The sequence below is a fragment of the Passer montanus genome, unplaced genomic scaffold (assembly GCF_014805655.1).
Source record: "Passer montanus isolate IOZ18808 unplaced genomic scaffold, ASM1480565v1 scaffold135, whole genome shotgun sequence".
NCBI lineage: Eukaryota > Metazoa > Chordata > Aves > Passeriformes > Passeridae > Passer > Passer montanus.
The window spans coordinates 961,158-985,559 of record NW_024360386.1 but is presented as its reverse complement, the minus strand read 5'-3'; the positions used below and the strand labels follow the sequence as shown (position 1 = coordinate 985,559).

Sequence of the window (24,402 nt, the reverse complement as noted above, 5' to 3'; positions counted from 1 at the left end):
GAAAGAGAAAGAAAAAGAAGGCAAGCAATGAGAAAAAGGAGAGGGAAAACAGGCAAAAGAGAGGCAAAAAACCCCTAACCTTTCATTGACTTTGCAGAAACCAGATTTCACCTGGATAAAACGCAGGGAAAAAGCAAGTTTATAAATGAGAGGCAGCAAGTTTACAAATGAGAGGCAGCAGGGACTGCCTGGAATTTGTTTCCTGACGTTTCCTGAAGTTGTCTCCCACACCTCTGCACGGTCACACCGGGTCACCACCCTGTACTGCTGCAAACCCAGGGCTCCAGGGCTGCCACGCTGGTTCCTTTTAAACTCCTGCACAGCTTCCCAGATCCTGGATAGTCTGGAGAAGAAAGCAGCAAGGAGCTCTCCATCCCCAGTGCAGGAGGAGAAGGGGTGAGTTACAGTCCACGCTGTGTTTACATTATTATGCCACTAATTCTTAGCGTCGTAAAAATTATATTTAAAATTTACACAAACAGTGCTGGGGAACGTTATTATGTTATAAAGTGGAATCAGGTCAATGCCTTGTAGGCAGGAATCCAAGCTCCATAAATTTCTGGATATACTTCTCCCAAATTTACATCGGCACCAGCAGCAATCAAACCAGCTCCGAAAAAAGCTCACCCGGTCAAAGAATTTTTTAATGCACCATATATTTTATCTGCACTTCCTAAGTTTACAGTGTTGTTAGTTTGATTGATGGTGTGCTTATTTATTGGCACAGCAAAAGTAATAATACATGAGGAAAATGCTCCGAACTTTAAAGGCAGCTGATGAGGAGAAAGCAACAGGATTTATGGGAAGTGTAAACATCTGCAGAGACAACAAAGGAATAATTGAGTCCCTGCATCTCTGTCACTTCTGGTGGCTCCTTTCTAGTTAAGAGTCTTCCAGGCACTCAGGAGCAAATTCCAGCTCTCTTTTGTCAGGCATTGCCAGGGGTTCTGGTGACTGGAAAAAGGGGGTTGGCCTGGAGGCTGGTGGCCAGGCCAGGGAACGATTTGGCCCTGGTTTAGCTCTGTGCACTGTGGCAGCTGCACATGTCAGTGGTGGCTTGCACAGATCAGATACCACAGCTGGAAGGAGACCAGCAGGTCATAAAATGGGCCTAGATTAAAGATTAAAGATATTAAAGATATTAAAGATGAGTTCAGACCCAACCCCTGTCTGTTCTCACTCCAAAATGAGATCTGCCCTTGAACCCACTCAGAAACATTCCTACAAAGACAGGTCCATGCCTGGAGCACCTTGGGTCACAACCTCTCATCTCCACTGCTTGTTTGGCACAGCCCAGGGGTCTTTTTGCTGTCACACACCACCAGCTCTGCAGGATAACTCAGGCAGTGAACTGGTTTGGTTGCATCTAAATGGGGAATCTCCACCTCCAAACTGTGGAACTCACAAGTGATGAAAATTGTTTGGTTTTGAGAAGATCACTCAACTTTATTGATCCTCAGAATCACAGGATAGTTTGGGTGGGAAGGGACCTTAAAGATCAGCCAGTCCCACACCCTGTCATGGGCAGGGACACCTCCCACTGTCCCAGGTGGCTTCAACCTGGCCTTGAACACTCCCAGGGACGGGACATCCAAAATTTCACTGGGAAACCTCTTGCAGATCCTCCTCACTGATGGACAAGAGATCATCAGCTCAGCTGCTCTGGGTCCCTGGCCTCGGTGCTGTGGAGGCTGGGGAGTGATGAGTGATGCTGATCACCAGAGAGTGGCTGCTCAAAAGCAGGATCTAAATGAAGATAAGCAACCTCCCCTGCCATGGCTCACTGCCCACTCCTGGTGATTGGGAGCAAAGTGATTCCCCCAAGGCCATGCAGGCAGTGCTGGGAAATGACCCAGGTCTGTTGAGAGCTTGATCCTAACCCAGGACTGTTCTGCCTCTGAAGTCAGTCCACACATCACTGCTGATGAACATTAATGATTTTACCCTCCTTTAATTCTTTATTAATAGAGTCTTTCTTAGCTGGTCCATTATTTCACGAGGATCAAGGTCAGGCTGCCATAATTATCCAAGCGCCACATTTATCCTTTTTAAATAGAGACACAACATTAGCTTTCTTTCAGCCCTTTGCTGCTTTGACACACTCTCAGAAGGAGAAGTAATGATCCAGAGAGCAGGAGCCTTCTGGTCACCGGACTGGGGGAGTGGACCAGTGACAAAAATAGTAGATGGTTTTGTCATGGGGTCCATCTGCTCACTGGAAAGAGGCTGCTGGGGACACGTGGGCAGCTTCAGTCCTAATGCTTCCTGAGCTTGGAAATCATAAATAATATGAATATGTGCATTGAGGAAGGTGGTGTGTGTGTAAGAGATGAGAAAACCATGTATTTACTTGGGCAATCTGTCTTTTGTTAAAGGAAAGCACTGGTTAAGTGAGAGAGTTCTTCCAAACAATTCACACAGGAAAACTGGATTGTGCAAAGCTGTGGAAGGCACGGAGCAGAGCACAAGCAGCTCATAAAACAGTAATTAATTCCTTCTCTAATTATGCCTATATAAATCTGCACCCTTTCCAGCCAGCCTTCTGCCCTTCTGTAAGGAGTTCTACCAGAAGTTCACAAGAACTTCCATGTATGTTCCTGCCCTGGCAGAGGGGCTGGAATTATATTATATTTAAGGTCCCTTCCAACCAAAATCACTCTGATTCTATGACAATGACATTGACCTGTCACTCCTCAACAAGTTCATTATTAACCAGTGCCAAGAAATGGATTTGGCACACATAAGGGACATTATCCAACTAAGAATTCCTCAGAAGTGGGAGGCATTCCCATGACAACACTTTCCCATGGGGATTTCTGGGGTCTAACGAGAGTTGAGCCCAAGCTGTAATGCTTTCTTCCTTAGAGGACTGAAAGCTTATTTCTCCTCTAAAGCTGTGCATTTTTGCAGTCAGTAGAAAGCTGAGAACTCCAGATTCTCTGGAATTTTGAGAGCTCCAGACTTTGGCCCAACGAGGCCCAGAATGGTCAGAGAGTTTGACAGTGGATGGAGGAGACAGAGGAACAGATGGGCTGGAAGTTGCACAGAGGTCACTTCCTTTAGAAACCAGGACAGAAGCCCAGGGGATCATCATAGCTTGGCTTCCACAGTGGGAAGGTCAGGACCATGATATCACAGCTCTTATCATCCTCTCCCTCCCCGAGATCCACAGCAGCATGAGATAACAGCCAAGACAAAGCCAATGGATTCATGCTCAGAGAGCAGGCAGGGAAGGAGGGTTTGGGCTCCTGGAAATGCCCCAAGAGAGGCAGGACACACATTCCAGCCTCACCTCTTATCTGCAGCCTCAACATCCTGAGAATGTTTCTCCTTGGCCAGCTCCCAAAGCGGTGAATGCAGCTGATGCTACAATGGAGAAAAGCAAATTCTTCCAAGCCAAGACATCACCCTGGACTGTCTGAATGGGGAATTGTCCTTCCTCCCTCAGACTGCAGGGTGCCACAAGGATCCCTGCAGTCCTGACAGATATCCAGAGAGCCAGAAAACCCTGTAGCCACTTGAGGCATTATAAAAGCACTGCACTGAGCTAGGCTTTCAAAACAACATAAGCTCTTCCCGATGTTTTTTCAAGGATGCTGTGTTGGCGGGGACACATGAACATTACCCCGCTGCATTCTGAGATCACTCTGTCCTGTGGGATAGATAATCCTGCACTGACAAAGATGAGCAGCCCAACTGTTATGAAAAACAGCAGGGACGCAGTATTGAGTGTCAGATGTTTCTTGTATCTCTCATTCCAACCCTGAGCTGCTCCTCGAAATCACACGAGCAGGTCCTTGATTAGTCACTCACAAGGTGAGGATGAGCTCTAAGAAAACAAGATGTGCATTAAGGTAGGATGTGCTGCTCTCACAAAAGCCCTTTTCATTTCTCAGATCCCGTGGTAGTTTGGTTGGAGATCTCGATGAGAGGAGGAAGGATGGAGCTGTTGTGCACCAGGACAGATTTCCTGAAGATCCACCACCATAATGATCAGGAATAGATTCGATATTAGATAGATGAAATATATATTAAGAAGAAATTATTCATTCTGTGGGTGGGGAGGCCCTGGCACAGGTTGCCCAGAGAACTGTGGCTGCTCCTGGATCCCTGGAAGTGTCCAAGGCCAGGGTGCATAGGGCTTGGAGCAACCTGGAACAGTGGGAGATGTCCCTGCCCATGGCAGAGGGTTGGAATGAGATGATCTTTAAGGTCTTTTCCAACCCAAACCAGTCTATGATTCTAAGAATTAATACATCTCAAACTCTGCTGAAAGTTACTGCAGAAACGGAACAAGTTACCAGCCTTTTCCCCTGCCAGCTGGATGACTGCAGGGCAGAAAGGCTCAGAGATAGCAAAAGATACCCAAAAATAACAGAAGAAGCCTCTTCACACTTTTCTTCTTCTTCTTCACCTCAGTGCAAGTCATCGTGACTGGCAAACAACAGCAAATTATCTAATTTGTTTGTACGTGCTCAAAGGCTTCTCATGAGCAGCCCCCACTGTGAGATCACAGCTCCAGGAACTAAGGATGGTACAAGCACCTATTAACTGGAAGTGCTTACCCAAATCAGAAGGTGTGAGGGAATCAGGGGCACGGAAAGGTGAATGTGTCCAAGCCAACTCAGAGTCAGAAATACAACTCTCATCTGCTGAAATCAAACCTGTGGCTCTGACGCTGGCTCTGAGCAGCATTTTCGTGCTCTAACAAGACTCCCTGAACAAAGGGGAGCTTTTTGTCCAGCCTCCAATCTCTGTGTTTAATTTCCTCTCATCATTATCTGAAGCACCCCCTCTGAAGAGGATGTACCCACTACAGGACCCATCTCCTTTTCTAGGAAAGTGCTGTAATGATGGATGGGGGCTGAAATGTCACAGCCTGAAATGCCAAACCACCAGGAGTCCCAAGGCACAGCTGGATCCAAACCACCAGCTGCAGCTCCTCCTGGATTACCCCTGCCTTCCCTGGACATGAGGCAGAGCAAACCAAACTCCATCACACGTGCTTGGAAACCCTTCTAGGAGTGAAACAGATGCAAAACACCAACCTCCTGTGCTGCAGGTGCCACGAAATGTGTGCAGATCCTACCTGCATGGCGTGGCTGCCAGTACCCCGATGTCTCAGGTTTTAGCTTTTATATTTTTCACATTCTGAGCTGCTTGAGTGTGTGGGTCTGAGCTTCATCTTATGGGATGGCTCTGTGCACAGAGCAAGGAGAAAAAATAATTCTTGCTCCAGCTGGGCACCAAGGACAAATGATCCCAATCCCAGCCCAGGAGCACAAACCCCGTGGGCTGCAGAGAGAAAAACAAGGATGGGAGTGCAGGGGCTGCAGCTGGGGTTGGACACTGAACTGCAATGTGCACATGGAGCAGAGCTGAGCCCAGGGAGAGACCCCGGCAGCGCTCGTGCATTTTGGGGCCATTTGGGGTCATCCTGGGTGCATTTTGGGACCATTTGGGGTCATCCTGGGTGCATTTTGGGACCATTTGGGTTCATCCTGGGTGCATTTTGGAGCTTCACATCAGGGCATGGTGAGCTCTCTGCACAGAGCAGGGAGGCAAAACAATTCCTGCTCCAGCTGGGCACCAAGGACAAATGATCCAAATCTCGGCCCAGGAGCACAAACCCCGTGGGCTGCAGAGAGAAAAACAAGGATGGGACTGCAGGAGCTGCAGCTGGGGTTGGACACTGAACTGCAATGTGCACATGGAGCAGAGCTGAGCCCAGGGAGAGACCCCGGCAGCGCTCGTGCATTTTGGGACCATTTGGGTTCATCTTGGGGGTAGCCCTGGCTGGGCTCTGGTGCTGCCCAAGGTGTGTCCATGGAGGAGATCCTTTGAATAAATCCCTCCTTTATTCTTTAGCTCTGTCCAGTCTCTGTTCTAGCTCAGCCTTCTCAAGGCATCACCCCTGCCTTGCCCAGCAAGCTGCCTGCAGTTGCCATAGAAACTCCACCTCACACCCTTCCCTTAATGACAGACAGGTGCCAGGATAAATGAAGGGATAATTGACAAGCCAGGAAAGGGTTTGGGGCTCTGGGACTGGCCTGGCTGGAGCTGTGATTGCAGCCCCAGAGAAAGGAGAGGTGCATTCATCTGAGCAGGGATGGGTTTTCTCCTCTCCCTGTGCTGAGGCTCCCCGCAGTCGCCTCTCTAGATGGGTTAGAGTGAAGCTGGAAAGAGGAGAGGGATGAAAACTGAGCAGTTGCCACAGCAACAGCTGAAGATGCATCACCAGGAGGGTTTTTGATGCAAGGCAGCAAGGAGTTGGCCATGCTCCCCCAATGTCCCAGCAGGCCCTCTGTGCCCTCCCCAGTGCAGCCACCCAGTTCACTGGGATGCATTTTGGGAGCAGGTGGGCACTGTGACTTCCTTCTGCACCTTGAAAAGAGGACAAAACAGGACATTTTGAGGCCCTGGAAACATGTCTGGGTTTTGGGGAAAAATCCCCTCTGAGTCTGAGAGGGAGCAGCAGGATGGGGTAGGCACTGCTGAGTTTACTAGAAAGTCCATGATGAGGAGACATGGACATTAAACAACAAATTGGGATGGGATGGGATGGGATGGGATGGGATGGGATGGGATGGGATGGGATGGGATGGGATGGATGGGATGGGATAGAATAGAATAGAATAGAATAGAATAGAATAGAATAGAATAGAATAGAATAGAATAGAATAGAATAGAATAGAATAGAATAGAATAGAATAGAATAGAATAGAATAGAATAGTTTCCAGTTCAAAAGGACCTGATAGAACAGAATATAATAAAATATTGTATTGTCAGTTCAAAGGGACCTACAACCACCATCCTGCCTAACTTCCTGGCCACTTTAGGACTAACAAAAATTTAGAGCCTGTTATTAAGAACATTATCCAAATGCCTCTTAGATGCCAGTCAGTTCAGGTATCACTACCCTCCACATTCTTTCCCCCCCTTCCTTCCACCCCATTTCCTAACAAATACCTTCCCGAGAAGGACCAGCAGCCAGGCAGAGCTAAATCAGTGCAGTGGTGATGGAGGCCACCAGGGCAGCTCTTGGTTTGGCCCAAGGCAGGAGCAAAGCCATGCTCTGCTCCTCAGCAGCTGCTTGCCAGCACGCAGCTCACAGGGCTCCCCATCACTCCAGACAAATGAATATTTGAAGCAGTTGTTCCTTTTATGTGGGCTTTGCTGTCATTAGCACGTACAACTCCACATAAAACACCTCGGTGCGAGATCTTTTCTTCTCTTCCCTTTTTAGGCAGCAGATGAAAATCCTTTTAATGAAAGGCTTGTTTGGGGGAGAAAGAAAAACACATGCACGCACATGTTGGCTGAGCAGGGAAAGATGAAAACCTCCTTGAAGGTAATTAAATTATTATGTATCTGTTAAACCTGGTGAATAACAGATTTGTTATCTAGGCTTGCTTTTGGCTTGTGCCATTTTTCCCCTTCTTTTTTTCCCTACACAAAGCTAAAATCCTTGCAAGGCCTGGAACAAGATAATGTTCATCTTAGAAAAAAAGGCACGAATAAAAGATTTATTCCTTTATCCCATCTCATCAAGCAGGCTATCCCAGCATCCCTTCCTTGTACAGAGACATTGACATGAAAACTTCTCCCTGAATCAGAGCAGATCTGAATGGAGAAAAGACTGATGAGGCAATCAGCATTGGGTAATTGATATCAGGAGACAGGTGTTGTTTCTACAGCCCCTGTCACACTGGAGACCCTCAAATCCATTGTTTTACACCTCTTGCCTCAGTTTCCCCCCAGTTCTTGCTGACTTGCCCATTTACAGAAGGATGTGGCTGAGCTCTCTTGCTTGGGGATTGTATAGGTAAGGGTTGATTTCAGAGTGGGAACCTGCAGTGCAATGGTTTGTGCTCAGACTCTGAGCCTGCACTCTGACTTCAGCTCTGGTCAGCAGCAGATGTCAAAAGCAGAGACAGGATGACAAAGGGGTAAGGGTTGATTTCAGAGTGGGAACCTGCAGTGCAATGGTTTGTGCTCAGACTCTGAGCCTGCACTCTGACTTCAGCAGATGTCAAAAGCAGAGTCAGGATGACAAAGAAAAACCCCCAGAAGTCCACTCCCTTCTATCTCTGAGACTAATTCTCTCCACTTTTGCCATCAGCTCTTTGGGAAAAACAGCAACAGCAGCAACAACAGTCCACTCCAGTATTAAAATGTCCTTTTTTCCCTCGTGCTTTCCTTTCCTGCCTCAGTAACAATAATATCAGCTCCCCTTTCTAAAGCAAGAAGTCGCTCAGTATATTTCAAGTGAGTGGGCCTGGCTTTCAAAACCCTGCTGTAAAGGGAAATTACACGCCAAGGTGAAGTATTTCTTCTACAAATCATCTGGGGACATCATGAACCCTCTGTGATTAAGATCAGTGCCATAATCATAAATACTTCTGCTTTATGACTAAGCTGGAGCTCTTCACTGGAGCAAACCTGGGCTTTCCCAAAGCTCCCAGAGTGATCCAGATCTGTGGCAGACAGAACTGATTCCCCTGACAAGTGGCAGGTAAGAAAGTCATATCTCAGAGCTGATGGTGAGGGAACAGGCATTTTCTGCCCTTTCTCCATCCCTGGTTGTTTTGCCATTCCCAGCCTGGGGCTGGCTGATCCCAGCTATCCACAAGGCAATTCACAGGCTGCCCTTGGATGGCAGTAGCAACATTTCCTGGACAATGTGGGTCACAGCCAAAGCCTTTCTGCTGTCCCTCTGGATCAGTCTTACATCCATCCAGCATCCCGCACCAACCAGCAACTCATACCACAAGGAAATACAAGCAAAAACCCCAAGATCCTCTCATAGAACATGAATAAGGCTTAATTGAAAGGCTGAGCCTGTGGGAACCCAGAAATTTGTGAGGAATCCTAAGGAAATGATGGAGCCAGGAGGACACAAGGGCACAACCTTCCTTAGAGCACACTCCAGACCAGCCCAGGGGTGAGGGGTGCCAGCCCAAATGAGCCCATTTGCAGCCCAGACCATCTGGGAAGTAGGAAGCCTCTTCCCACAGGATGGCAAGATGTTGTACAGGCAAACAGAGAAAAAAAAATCACCTGAGGGTGGGCATAGCAAGAGAAGGTGAGGGCCACAGTGGTGGGGAGGGTGAAGGCTTGGTGGGCCAGCACTGATGGCTCGAGTGGGAAGCAATTTCTGGCATGGTTCCATGTGACAGAGTAACACCAATATTTGTTTTGGGAGGATGCCTGAGTTAATCTGCTCAGCAAACTCATGGAGAGACAGAAAATGGGATGGTCCAACCACCCCATGCTTCCCATCAGCACCTCCTCAAGATTTACCTAGCAGGTACTCATGCCTGGGTGGTGGCAAAGCCTTCCCTCTCCTCATCCTCCGGGGCTCCAAATGCTGGTAGAGGAAAGGATTGAAAGGAGAATGGATGTGAGAGGCCAGTGAAAATAGAGCCACTGTTATAGGGAGGGTGCACTTTGAGCTCTGCTGAAGATGGGAGCAGACCTGGGTCTTGTCAAGCGTGTGAGTCACGTTGCATCGCCAGGAACCAGGGGAAGGTCTGGGCTGGCAAAGAGGAGCCAGGCTTGGCTTCTTTACTGAATGGTTTCTGTTGTTCAGAGAACCCACTCCAGTGCACAGGACAGAAAATTATAGAATTGCAGGTGACAGTAAAAAATAGGCAGTGGAAGTTTTGGTGAGAGTGGTGAGTCAGTGAGAAGATGGCTTTCAAGAGCAGCGTGGGAGATAGACATTCCTTCAAAGTGCCATTTGACAAAAAAAGAAAATAACTCAAAAAACCAACCTTTCTGGCCACAGCGTGATTGTAAATCTGTTTGTCAGAGGGCACTTGTGATGCCATCTTTCCCCAGCCCTTGAGAGCCACAAACACAGAAGGAATGAGAAGGAGCCTGAAGCTGCAGGGCATTTCTCACATTGCCAGGCACAAAGCAAGCTCTGAAAGTTTTGGGAATTGCAAGGCCTTTATCCTTGCAGATTTTGTCATTCCAGTCCTTCCTCTGTGGAGCAGACAGCAAAACCAGCTCCTGAGCTTAGCAGATTATTCCTGATGTTGGATCCCAGGGGAATGAGATCCCATTTGTGTCCAGAGAAGGAAAAAAAAGGCCTCAGCCCCCATTAGCAATGACCAGTGTAGCATCCATGATGCTGTCATTGCCTTCTAGATCAGCTGTGGTTTTCCAAGATCAGGTCTGTGCCTCTTTCTGCTGCCTTGAAAATCTCACTTTTACAAGATCAGGAAGGGAGTACACAAAGCTTAGCAGGGAATTCTCTGTTAAATGGGGTAGGGGGGAAGAAAAGCAAACTCTGCTGACAAAGCCCCTTAGAATGGAGCTGTCTCCTGAATAGAACATCTTTCAGAATCAGAAGAGAGGTGATGAAGCTAAAAACAGGCAGAGTGTGATGAATTCCTGCCTCCTCCCCAGTTCTGCGGAGCAACACCTTGGAGAACAAAGTAAAGAGCAGTGGCTGTGCCATCCCCTGTCCCTTCCCTAAGAAACTGGGATAACTCTCATGATCTCCTTTCTGATGGATCAGGAGATCCACTGAAGTTTGTGGGCAGGGGACTGGAGGGGAGGAGAGCTGGGAACTGGGAAGGTGAGCCCTGTGCTTGAAGTACACCAGAGGGGAGCAGGGGTGGTGCTGGTGACACTGCAGAATGGAAAACAGACAAAGTGTCCCAGAAGATCCCACTCAGTGAAAAAAATGAGGTTCCCACAGTGCCTGGAGTGGATGGGACAGAAACCTGTGTCCAGCAGGGCTGGCAACAGTGTGGCAAGGCTTTGAAATAACCCCGGGCTGCCTTTCCTCACCCCTTCAACAAAAAACTCAGGGCATCAAACCTTCCAGCTCCTCAGCACGTTTTCCAGCACTTCTACAGAAAATCCTGAATCCTGATAGACGGAGAACTCATGAGTATTTAAGGCTTTTACCTGTGCCAGAGCAGGTCAGGACGTCTGATGCAGGACATCTCAACCAGCACAAATGTGACAGCTCCTCCAGCATTTACAGAAGGGGTGGGAGGGAATGGCAATGTCACAGACACTACACGAGGGACCAGGAAGGAATTAAGTGGCTTTCTATTTGTATTCTCCTTGCCTGAAAGGGCTCCTTGGTTACAACACCAGCCAGGCAGCATTTGCAGCTCTGTATCAAGACCCAAGCTCCAGTTCAGCTCAGTCAGTGGCAATCTGGGGGGCAGTTGGATGCATCTGCCTTTAGGCACCAAACCCACAAAGCCCCAAAGTTGTTCCAAACACTGCTGGAATCTACTGAACCCATGGCCAAAGCCCTAAATCCTCCCCAGGTCTCAGCAGCTTGGGGTTGGTAACCTCCTTCTCTCCTGGAGGAGAGGCATGACCAGTGTTTCCCATCCCTGCCAGACCTTTGGGGTCAGGGGTTTGTGATGAGTTTCCAAGGTTACACACTGTCAGATTTTCTGACCCAGAGATGGGGCAGCTGAGAGGTGTTTTAGAAACTTTGATTCCATTTTCAGTCTCATGTGAAGGGTGAGACAATACAGACGTTATAATTCACACCATCACAATCAGAAGCCAATTATTTCTTAATTACTAGATATAAAAGTGTTTCTTGGCCTATCAGCTTTAGCCACACCATGCTGTAAATGCCTTAAAGCCAATAATCTAAAATTACCCCTCGTGGGTGCCACTCCAATGCATCTTTCACAGTTCTATTTCTCCAAAATATCCAGTCTTATTTCTAAGGCCACCCTCTGAAACTTGTTGCTAGTTCCATTTCTCTCTCAACAATGTCTGTCCTATTCCAGCCTTCTGTCAGGCTTTGAGAATTTTCTACAAATTCATTTCCCACATTATACTGCCTGTGGTGTGCAGGAGGGAGGAAACAGGTCCCTGGGGGTCTGGCAGAGCAGAGGGGAGAGGAGATCCCTGCAGAGGGAGAGGGGAGGGTGAGCAGAGGAGGGAAAGGCTGGGACTGGAGGTGGAGAAGGCTTTGTGGGCTCACAAGGTCAGCAGCAGCAGGGAGGTCACTCTGCCCTGCCCTGGCACTGCTGGGGTCACACCTCGAGTGCTGGAGAGGGGCTGGGAACACAAACTCTGAGAGGAACCCCTGAGGGAGCTGGGGGTGCTCCCCTGGAGAAAAGGAGCCTCAGGGCTGCCCCCAGCTCTGCACAGCTCCTGAAAGGGGCCTGTGCTCAGCTGGGCTGGGCTCTGCCTCCAGCAGCACTGACACAGCCACAGCACAGCCCCGAGCTGGGCCGAGGGAAATTCAGGCTGGAGAGCAGGAAAAAGCTTTTCCAGCAGGGGGATAAAGCTCTGGGATGGCTGCCCGGGGAGGGGGTGCAGGCACCATCCCTGGGGGTGTTTAACCAGCCTGGATGTGGCACTGGGGGCCAGGCTCTGCCTGAGCTGTTGGGCTGGGCTGGACCCCATGGGCTGGAAGGTCTCTCCCAACCCAGCCATTCTGGGAATTCTGTGAAGGTGACACCAGCATCACAGACGTGTGGCACATTCTCTGTACCCGTGCCTACCTCAGGCATCTTGACTCTTCCCTCCTGGAAGGAGCAGGAGCTGGGGTCGTGGGTGCAGACGTGGCGGTACTTGCACCAGTGGCAGCGGTAGGGGCTCTCCACGCACGACAGGCACCTGCAACAAACACAGAGAGCAATCACTCAGCCAGCTGGCTCCTGATGAGGCCTTAAATTTGAGCTTTTCTATTTTCCAGCTCCTGTACTGCATCAGTGTGCAGCTCTGAACTCCGTGCAGTGTTTGTGAGCTCTCTTCACAGTTTGGGCAGACAGAGCAATCCTTTGGGCCTGAGGACCAAGGACACCTCACAGCCTCAGCCCAGAAAAGTACAAACAAAAGGGAACTGGGAGGAGCAAACTGGGGGAATGTGACTTCATCACCTGAAGCTGTAATTGGACAATTAACCCCTGATATGCAAATAGACCAAACTTGTATCTGCCTCAAAAACTCCTGACCGTCATGAATCTTGGGTCCATCTCGGGTGTAGTCTCTGCCAGGCTCTTGCACTGCCCAGGGTGTATCTATTGAAGGCTTTAATAAATCCCCGCTTTATTCTCTAATTCTGTCCAGCCTCTCTTCTAGGTAGTCCAAGGGATCACTGGCAGCCTTTCCCAGAGGGAAGTACAGCCTGGAGAACATTGCTTTTGCAGGAGAACACAGGCTCTGCACTGACCCAAAGAGCTGGATTTGCTCTGGCCTGAGCTGGTTGCCACTGGCATCTCAAATGTCTCATAGGATTAAATAATTTAGATTGCATTCATATCATTGCAACTAGAGGAATAATAAATATTTACTGTACTTTGGCTGCCCTGGGCACCAACAATCCAGTCTGGTTAATTCTCCCACACATGGCACAGAGGCCAGAGACAAACTGGGATGTGCCAAAGCCAGAAAGCCAAAGACGAAGCAGGGAATTTTCTCCCTGTGTCCCACAGGTTTATTGGTGTGAGTTCTGATCAGGGTGATGAGGTTCCTGACAATATATTAACTCATATTTTTCAGCTCAGAAGAGAAGTAAAGACTACTGGAGCAGGCACCTGGGAAGCAGAGGGCATATTTAGGGCATCACCTACTCTGGGTGCAGGAAAGAGCCATTCCCTCTATCTTACAAGGTTTTGCTCTCCTGTGCCCCAGGGGCTGTGCATTGTCAGAGCTGCAAACACCTCCCCTGGCTGTGTTACAGCACTGACTAGACCTACATCACACTTCCCTTTAAATTCAATGTGATGTCTGCTCAGCAGCCACCAAACCCAGCTCTCGGGTCATTCACACTCTGGAGACCTTCGTGACAAACACCTGGAGGGGCTGGAGGGTGTCCAGGGAGGGGAATGGAGCTGGGGAAGGGTCTGGAACCCCAGGAGCAGCTGAGGGAGCTGGGCAGGGGCTGAGCCTGGAGAAAAGGAGGCTCAGGGGTGACCTTGTGGCTCTGCACAAGTCCCTGCCAGGAGGGGACAGCCGGGGGTTTCGGGCTCTTGTCTCAGGTAACAAGCACCAAAATCAGAGGAAACTGCCTCAAGCTGTGCCAAGTGAGGTTTAGATGGGATATTAGGATTTTTTTTTTTTCATGGAAAGAGTTGTAAGACACTGAAACAGGCTGCCCAGGGCAGTGGTGGAGTCACCATCCCTGGAAGAGTTAAGAAGCACTCAGGGACAAGGTTTATTGGTGACCATGGTGGTGGTGCTGGTTGACTTGGGTTTGGTGATCTTGGAGGGCTTTTCCAACCTTAACAGTTTTGTGATTCTATGGGGGTTTTTCCAACCTTAACAATTTTAGGCTGGGCTTTTAGAGGGCCCAACCTCAGAGGGCTTTTCCAACCTTAACAATTTAGGGGGCTTAGAGGGCTTTTCCAACCTTAACAATTTTAGGTTGGGCTTTTAGAGGGCCCAAACTTAGAAGACTTTTCCAGTCTTAACAATTTTAGAGGGCTTTTCCAACCCTAACAATTTTATGATTCTGTGCAGCTGCAGTACCTGGAGGGTACCTTGAGGAGACTTCAGGGAAGTAAATTTTCCTGGTCCTTATGTGCCACTGGGTTTTTAGTGGCACAGAGAGAAAAACTCCAGAGCTCCTGTGTGAGCCCAACAGGCAGACACACCCCCTCTCTCCTGTCTCTGTGAAATCTTTCTCAACCCCAATCCACTCCCAGCTCTGGTACAGCAACTTATTCTTCAAATTGGTAACAAGTGCTTGCTCTGATACATCGAATTAAAAATGGATAGCGTATTATAGTTTGTCAAGTAAGAACCCAAAACGCGCCATAAATATTTAACAGCACCATCTCTGCTGCTCTCCCCCCCCTCCCCAACACTTGCTTTCTGACACTGTTTGTCAAAGCAGCAGGAACGTGGAAATAAGATTTGCCTTTCCTTGTGAATTGCTGAGCTGCAGTAATTATCTGCTCTTGGCACTTCTGACGGCTCAGTGGTGGGGACAGAGCCACTCAGCCTTGCTCAGGGGTGGATCAGCCTGCTGCAGGGACATTTTCTGCAGGGATTTGTGGGTCTGCTCCACTGGGGCAGCTCCTGAGCAGCCCTGGGTGGCAGCTAAACCCCAGGAAAACGGGATGTGAGGCAGGGAAAGTGCTCACATCATGGGTAATGTGGTCTTGAGGGACTCATCTAGGCTCAGTGCATATCCTGCAGGAACCATAAGCTTTATTTTTTCATATTGGAGGGTTCAACTCTATGTTAACCACCTGGGGTGGGCTACTGGTGGGACTGGCAGCATGGATGAGGGTTGGAGGTGCGTATGAGGAGCCAAAATTCCACAAAAAAATGAGCAATAGGAAGATAAGGGGCCCATGTGCTGAGGGTACAATTCAGTTTTGACTCAATTCTATGGCAAATTGCTCCTAAGTTGATGGTCTGCCTGCAGAAAAAGTGGTCCCCACACTCTGAGTCACCTCAGGAGGGACCCACCATTGTGGGCACCACACAAGTGACCCCAGCCCCTGGTCACCTCCACACTTTACCATCCTCCTGAGGGACGTGCCCATGAAAAACTGGTACCAAAGGAGCTGAACATACGAGTTGTGGACGCTGCAGTTGTAGAAGACAAAGCTGGTGCTGGCAAAGGTCATCCCCGTTTCCTTGGACTTGAGCTGCAGCTGGACAATGTGATGGTCACCTGTGGGAAAAATAGACACATCAAGGTGTGACTGTTTTGTTAGCCCTGTTGGCCAGGCCACCAGCCTGAACCTGGAGCTGTCCCACGGCCCCTTGGCTGGGCTGTCCTCAGTAAATGTAAAAAGTGCAATAAAACTCTTCTAGAGCCCAGTTCTCTCACAGGTACAGTATGTCTTTGCCACTGGAAATTCTTGTGCCTGGGAGAAGAGTCTGGACTGGAGGGTGACAGCAGATCTAATTTCAAAAATGTGCTGACTGAATACATCAAGTAGGAAAACCAAGCTCAAAGAATGAGTGCAGATGTCTAGAAGGCCATTAAAATACAATTTTGTCCTTAAAATTGGTCCATACCGCTGGTTCACTCAATGTTCCCAGAAAAAAAAGGGCATGTGGACATTCCTTCCATGTTCACTCACCCCATGCTCCATTCTCCTCAGCCTGTGGCTGCAAAGAACCGATCCCAGTGGGAGAGATGTGAAATCCATTGCGCTTCCCGAGGGATCCACCCATTTCTGTATCTTTCCCTTTTCAGCTCCTCCACACCCTTTTCCTATCCCTTTCCCCACTGCTCCCAAGCTGGGCAGTCAGCTGCTGCTTATTCCCACAATTCAGAGAGGGCAATCAGTGGGTGCAGTAATTTGGTGGTTTAATTCAAGATTTACCTGGGTGGTCCTTTCCCTGCTATTTATAAAATGGCACAGAGTGATAGGATAAAGGGAAATGGCCTTAAACTGAAAGAGGGCAGATTTAGATGGCACATGAGAAAAAAATTATTCCATGTGAGGGTAGTGAGGCCCTGGCACAGGTTGCCCAGAGAAGTTGTGGCTGCTGCCCCTGGATCCCTGGAAGTGTCCAAGGCCAGGCTGGACAGGGCTTGGAGCAAACTGGGATAGTGGAAGTTGGCCCTGCCCATGGCTGGGGGTTGGAAAGAGATGATCTTTCAGCCCCTTCCAACCCAAACCAGTCTATAATTGTATAATTTTCCTCCCCACCTGAAAAATTCATTAATCTGTGAGGCCAGAGCAAACATGACAAGGGGTCACAACGAGCACCTCGTGCTCTCTCACCCACCTTGGGGCACACACACCCCACACACTTCACTGAACACATCCTGCTGCCAGTGCTTGGCCCTGCTCTGCCATATTTAATGACTTTCCCAGTGTTTTGCAGGTATTTTAAACCAGGATATGAGGATTGGATGGCCTCAGGTGGGATAGTCACACATCCTTTGGTTCAAATCCAGCCTCTGGCAGGGAGAGCTTGGTCTTTGCAAAGGTGCAGAGCAGCAGCTCTGAAGCTGAGGCAAGCTGCAGGTGCCCTGAAAGCAGCTAAATCTCTCCCTCTTGTCCTGTCTCCACCTTTCACTGCTATTTTTGTTTGCTGGTTGATGATAGCCTGGCCTGGGACAGATGTCCATACCAAGGACAGAATTTCTGTGCCTGTCTTGGTAAGCAAACATGACTGATAACTCAGTAGGACTTGAAAGTGGTGACAACCTCCTGGGAGCTTGTTTTGGGACTGCAGAGGAGAGCACAGCAGCTGTGTGCAGCTCAGGGAGAGCACAGGTGATGGTGACAGCTCATGTCACCTCATTTTCTGCGGTCTGAGGATCCCCAGAGGCAAATTTTACAGTAAATTTTCACAGGAAGGCAAGGACAAAAATTGGCAGCATCCTCTCTGTGTCTCATGGGGGCGAGAGCAGGGTCAAGGTTTTTGTAATAAGTCCCTGTAAAGAGCCACAGGAACTGTTGAAATTACCCAGAAAGTTTTTAGAAAAGGGAAAGAAAAAAGTGCAGGAAGTTGTGGACAGGAGAAGCACCCTTGGAGACAAGGCATTTTTCTGTGCTGGACCATTTTGGGAGAAGGAGCCAGAAGCAAACCAGGAAGAGCTGAAGGCAGAAAACGCCAGGAATTGAGACAGGGAGCCGAGCACACAGACTTAAATCTAGGAGGAGCAGGGTGAAATTACAGACAGGATCGTCCAGGAATTTCTGTCTGTCACACGGGATGGGATGTGTTGAGAGCCTGTACCCCTGGTGTGTAACTCCAGCCTGGCCAAAAGGAGAGGGAATATCCCACATCCATGACTTGTCTTTGCTGGATTCGTGCAACTGCCACTCGGTGGCAGCCTGCAAACACCTCGTGTCACACAGAGGAGCACCTGTTGGGGCTGCAGCTCAAGGCTTGAACTCCTGAAACAATCTCACATTCACACAGCTCGGGCCATGAAGTGCTGCTGAGCAGCTCCAGAGTCCCTCCTGCTGCCAGGGCTTTCCTTGCCCTCTCCTCAGGCTCTCAGGAGCCAAATCCTGCTTTGTGAGGATGCAGGATGATGCCTCAAATCCCTGCTTTATTCTGTAACTCTGCTCAGCCTCTGTTCTAGGTCAGATTCTCAAGGACAGATGCAGGGAGTGAGGTGAGGATGGGAGTGAGAGGCGCAGCTGGAGGAGCTGTGGAGTACTCACCATTCTCTGTGATGATCTGGGGCACCTCCTTGGCAGCTGGAGAGATGCACTGGATCTGGCTGCCCACCACCAACCCATCCATCTCCGAGAGGTCCTCGAAGGTGCAGTTGACTCCTGCTGACAGCTCGGGGACGTTGTAGGTCTCCAAGACCAGCTGCAGGCAAAGACGGAGGGAGAGAAGAAGAGGCAGGGAAAGAGAGAAGAGAGAACACTCAGCCAAACAACAGAGCTGGGCCAGCAGGAGAGAATTACACTGGAGAGGTCGGACAAAGAGCCTCTTGCTAGAGAGAGCATCCTCCTTCAGCAGAAAGCAGCGACTCGGGAGAGGGATGAGTGAGGAGGGGAGAGATGCTGATGCTGGCACAGGTGGCGGGTGGCTGTGCAGGGACACCTGCACGGCAGTGTCCCAGTGCTGGCTGGGAGGTGCAGGGGAGGGAGTGCTCGCTGTCTGTCATGCAGGTGTCAGGTTAGGCGGGGAGTCTTTGGAGCCAGCCGTGGGTCCCAGGGCCCCACGGTTTCTGAGGAAGGTGACTGCTACTCACAAGAGGCACTCTGCAGACTCCAGAGAAACTGGAGCGCTCCAGTCTAACTCTCTACGGGCTGCTCTGCCAGCACCAGCAGGGGGGAGCACTCTGTCCCCAAGTTCCTGTGTGAGGAGAGTCTAGTTACAGCCTTCAGTCCACCACAAAAAATCCCCTGTCTCTAGAGGCACAGAAACCTCTCCTGCCCATCCCACCGAAGAACCAGTTGGCTCCTCGTGCTGTCCTGGGGTTCCATATGGGAAAAAGGCCATGAAGGAGGATTTGCCTTTGTTTTTAGAGTTCTCCACACCCTCTGGCATTGCTCATGGGATAACAAATCTCAGGGCTGGTTTGCACCATGTTCATGCTTTGGAAGAGCACAGTCATGCTGTCAGCTTCCCAAACAAAGGTCCTGTCCCATGGCTCTCCATCACTGAGGGTCCTGCTCAACTCACCAGGTCATGCCTGAACACAGAGGGCACCCCAGGGAACCCCTAGCACCTGGTGATTGGTGTAAATTTAGTGGTTTTGTGACGGAATACTGGAGCAAACCACTCGGCACAAGCTCAAATGCAGGTGTTCTCCACACTTGCCTCCTCCCTGAGCTGGCTGAGGTCCCCTCTGAGGTGACAGCCACTGAAAGGAGACATAGATGCATGCTGAGGTGTTGTTTGTACCAGCACAAAGAGCAGGGGTCAGTCCAGGTGACAAAGCAGGACACGATGAGAAGGTGAGATAGCCCTCAGTGCTCCCACTGTGTTTTCCTCACCTAGGGAAAGGCTGCAGCTGTTTCCCCACACTGAGCACCATCAGGGAGGAAGGCTGAGCAAACAGGCCTTAGCCCTGGATGCCATTAAGCCTTTGTGAGAGTAGGATCATTTTGGGGCCACAGGAATGGCAGTGGGAAAGGTGATTTTTTTTCTCTCGGATGGGGAATGGGAGAAAGGTTTGGTTATTTTGGATGGATTTAATACTGAGGTTGAATTCATTCTCCCTGCCAGCAGTGGAGAAGTGGAATCTGTCCTCCTTAACCAATCTCCCTCTGGGCACGGGTGATGCAGGAGGAAGCTGTGCCATGCAGAAGATGACACTGGTGGGCAGACCAGTGCTTGGCCTCGAGCTCCATGAGCCTGTGCACACCCCAAGCAGACAAGAAGTCCTACATCCCACACTCCTGGGACAGCATGGGAAGCATGGAGCCTTCCCACAGCAAGCAGCTCTTCTCAGAGAGCCTACAGCAGCAGCCCTGGGCTGAAACAGACTCAGGTAAGATTTTCCAAAGCCCTGTTAGTGCCCAAAATTTAAGAGTGGCTGACCACACCTGCTCTGCCTCCATGGGCAAGAACTCACTGTCACTGAAACTTTGCTAGAACTCAAGATCCTAACATTCTAGATTTGAGATTTGCCAAGGACACCATCTGCCCTCTGTTTGTTCCCCTCCTGGTTTGCCTCTGGTGATGGGATGAGCTGGGTCACCAGTTTAGGTGGGACTGGGCTGAGACTTCCATCAAAAGGCCCGTGCAGATTGTTGGGTAACAGATGATGGCAGCTTCTGATGCCAGCAGCTCTGGGCTGACTCACCCTGGGAGTAACCCAGAGGAAAAGGTCTCTTATTCTATTGTCATTTTCAGTCTCCCCGAGCCAGCCAGTCCCCCAGGATTTATTCCAACATGAAAGAATTCAACAGCTACTGAGAGAATATGGAAAAGAACTCCTTGAACTCCCAGAAGAACAAAGAACTTAAGATGTCTCAGATCAGTTTGTGTTTGAAGCTGGGGGAAAGTAAAGTCACAGCAAAGTTAAGAGGCTGAAACAAAGCAGCAATGATTGGACATGCGGGCTTTGAAAGGCTGATTTCATTATCCCTGGAGAAATCCAAACCTGTCACCTGGAAGGTGTCTGGCAGCTGCCTAAATTCCATTTAGGCCTTTCAGGATGTGGGGCTAATGGCTAACTTGTCTAGAGATGGAGATTTTAGGGCCTGGGTTACCAACTTAATTGCAGCCCAAATTAGCATGGTCAAAAAGACAGAGCACTGGTAGCCTGAGAGAAATGGGTTCTTGTCTCCTTCTTGGAGCATGTTGGGATCTCACCACATCTGGTATTGCTGCCAGGAATCAGGAGAGAAACCAGAAACTGGTCAGATCTTCAGCAGAGATTTCCTGCCTCAAGCCCAGGAGTGATCAGGATCATCTGCTGCTCTGCCAGCATTCACTGTGTGGGTTCCTTGGCTGCTGCCTGAGTAGCTCGAGGCCAGAAAGGTTAACCCTTGTGCTGTGGAAGGTCACAGGAGACAGCAGGAAGCCTTGGGTTCCTCTGCACAGCATCCTGCCTCTCTGCTCTGCATGCCTAGTGCTGGAGCAGGATGGACTTCCTGGGGGCTTAGAAGGAGACATTTCCATCCAAAATGATAGGAACTTGGAGCTCACTGAAATAATTCATATCACCCTTCACTTGGCTTTCTTCTAGAATGCAATTTCTAACCACAAAAATGTCCCTTGCCTAAAGCTATTAATTAATTCTCTCTCCCAGGGCAGCACACAATGCTTGCAGGACACAGAGTCCCTTCACTGACAAGGAAGACTCTTCCTTGTCCACTTCAAGACGTCTAAACAGAGAACAACCAATGCCAAAACATCAGAGAATAACCAATGCCAAAACATCCTCCTGTGGCAAATCTTTCTCTGTGCCAGAAGAGCTGCTGGGGAAGTTCACGGAGTCTGGAGAACCTCTTGCTGCTGAATCCCCAGATCTGCCACGCTGCACGGGCAGGTGAAACCCGAGGAGAGGGGCAGGGATTGTCATTCCTCACCAGAACGTTGTACTGGGAGACGGAGATGTTGTTGGGGTGCACGGTGAGGCGGACACACTGCTTCATCTCCGAGGCGAATCTGCGCGGCTCGCTGGAGCGCTCGCACCGCTCCTTCCTCGTGCAGCTGGGGAAACAGGAACAGACAGGCACAGGGTGAGCACACAGCCAGGCTGGCAGCATGGGGACAGCTCTGGGGTGTGGGAGCAGCAGTTGGTGTGGGTAGAAAGTCAGCTCTGCGCTCTTTGGGATGGCACAAGTGGGAAACGACGCTCGCGCCTTGGTGCACTCTGGCTCTTGGGATCATGGAGAATATCCTGCGCTGCAAGGGACCCACAAGGATCACCATGCCCAACTCCTGGCCCTGCACAGGACATTCCCAAGAGCCCCACCACGTGCCTGAGAGCATTAACTCTGCTGCTGGCAGCTGTGGGAATGCTCAAGCAGAATGGGGAGTCGCAAGGAGCCTGTAAGAGGAGGGAGGGTGATGGGTGAAAGCTCCATCCCAGCTGCAGGAATTCTCTGTCTCCCCACCTTTCCTAGGCTAGACCCCCAGCTCTTCAAACTCTGCTGTCCAAGGGCTGTGGGACACCTCAAGCAGGGCTGTCCTTGTAGAGAAGCCGTGCACAGCCCATGTTTTTGGCCCTCCTGAGAATGCTGCACACTTGTGGTGTATCTGGGCTGCTGGTACCTCACCTCTGGGATGGGACCATCCCTCCAAGCAGTTGTCCCTGCAGATTAAGGAGTTTTTTGCATCTGCCTTTATGCAGAAAGACCAAGAAACTTTGATACACCAAGAAATGCTTATAGTGTTTTGTAATTAAGAAACAGTTGATTGTGATCAAGTGAATTATAACATCTGTGTTGTCTCCACCCATCTCATGAGACTGAAAATAGAATAAAAGTAGTTTTTAAACGCCTCTCAGTTATCCCATCTCTAGGTCAGAAAAGAGTATAATTCTACATGCCTTGAAAATGGCTGATTAGAAGTGCTGAGAGTTGAATCTTAAAAATTCAGGTGTTCCAAATAAGTGACAGCCCAGAGAAATTTGTGTGTGCATACACCTGGGCTGCACAAATGCCTGAAGTTCACACCACCCACTAATTGTTGATGTTTTCAGCACTGTCACTACTCTCATCTCACCTGTGTGGTGCAAACACAACCCAGAAATTAGATTGGTGGCTGTTTGCCCCGTTTCCACCCAGGTTTGCACTTGTTTAACATAAGCCACATCTGTATTTCACTCCACATCCGCTGCCAAGGCCATTGCTTCGAGGAAGGTGTCTGCCTGGAAATCCACAGGGTTAATCCAAAAGGACAGCTCCAGCTGCATGCCAATTACCTCCTGCCATTAAGTTAATGTTATGGACTTGCACAGGGTGTCTTCAATGGATTTTGTTATTAGCAGTGCTATTACCCCCCATTAAAACCAGCTATAAAGACTTAAGTGCGGATGTTAAATTATTCACCTGCTCCCAGACTTCAGAGTCTCACTTGTGAGAGAACCTGGGGGCTGCTGGAGCTCCAGGATCACCCCTCAGCATCCCGACTCTTTGGAGCAGAGACTGCACCCTTGTGCATGGGGATTTGCAGATGAGGATCCATGGAAACACATGCCAAAAAACTCTATATGTGGTTAATACAAATGTTACAAAGCTTGGGGCTGCCTAAAACTTCAGGGCTTGGCTTCTCTCTAGTGGCTGACTAGATAAAATGAACACCCCAATTTCTCCATATTTCTGGCAGAGGAAAGTTTTGTATTTGCAGAAGCAGGATCCATAAAGGGATATTTTGGCCATTCTCAGCACACTTTGCAGGTTTGAGAGAGCAAAAGGAACATTGCAGCTCCTGCTCTCTGCTCCCCAGGAGCCCTCATCCCATTAAATCTCCTCTGGCACTGCCACATGCTGGATCAGGAATTCTAATGGGCATTCTCCAGAGGGTTGGACCAATAGCCCATTAAATACCCCCAAAACTCTAGGTCCCCCATGGTGACACGAAAGCCAAAAGGCAAAATGCTGACCTGAGATTTTTCCAAGCACTTCCATAAAACAAACAGCCACAGCAACCCCATTAAAGTTCCACAGGGTGTGGGAGCTCCTCTCCTGGGAATAGCTTGGAAGGGAAACCTTTTTGGGCTCAGAATCAAAACACGTGTCAAAATTCTTCAAGACATTCTGTTGTCTCCCATTTATTTCCTTCATCTGCAGCACAACAGAAATATCTGGATTTTCTAAAATTAAACAGGCTCAGTTCAAATCTATGGATATGGATTAAGCATCCAGGAATGTGGTTTGTATTCCCAATCCCACCACTGAGCAGGAATATAATAATCCACATTTTACCTTGCTGTTTACAGGTCACACACACATTTAAAAAATGAAACTTTTCAGACCAAACTCTCACTGCATATTAGACTGATGTGCCTTGCAGCCTTTATATCTGCCATAAGGTGAAAATAACGTCATCCAAATCATGAATTTATGAAAAACCAAACCAAACTAAGCCTGGGTTTAATATAATGTTAAGGCTGCTGTGTCAGGGTCTCAGGAATTAGGGACTGCCAGACTGAAAGCAGCTTCTGTACTTCCAAATCTGCTGCCTGCACTCACACACTGCAAGCCAGATTTTAATTACAGGATCACAGGTTATTATTCCTTTTTTCCACGGTGACCTCAATTCTGCCACTTCCTAACTTTTGACTTTCACTGTCTGACTTTTTGAATGCAATTCCTCAGCTGGAAAAGCTCTGAATACCTGTGCCTGGTGCTGGAGTCTGGTGGTGGGGGAGTTCTGCTGAGCTGGGCTCTGGGTCAGGGTTCAGGCTCTGGGGTCAACACCCCAGGGGAGTGACCACAGCTGCCTCAGGAATCAAATCTGAAGGGATGGAGCCAGCTGCCAGTGCGTTTGGCAGGTTTGTGCATGCAGAAAGGAGTGATGGTGGCTCTTCTCCAGAGCATTTTGACCGTGGTTTCCCCCAT

The 24,402-nt window shown here is 49.3% G+C and overlaps 1 protein-coding gene across 1 annotated transcript in view; it reads right to left on the bottom strand.

The window, feature by feature from the left end:
- PLXNA4 (plexin A4) overlaps positions 1-24,402 on the bottom strand; it is a 458,075-nt gene that overhangs the window by 98,053 nt on the left and 335,620 nt on the right. Inside the window, exons 6-9 of the mRNA XM_039699488.1 lie at positions 21,424-21,547; positions 18,091-18,244; positions 15,527-15,626; positions 12,502-12,616 (exon numbers count right to left, since the gene is read on the bottom strand). Coding sequence (XP_039555422.1) covers positions 12,502-12,616; positions 15,527-15,626; positions 18,091-18,244; positions 21,424-21,547 — 493 coding nt within the window. The remainder of the gene's footprint in view (positions 1-12,501; positions 12,617-15,526; positions 15,627-18,090; positions 18,245-21,423; positions 21,548-24,402) is intronic.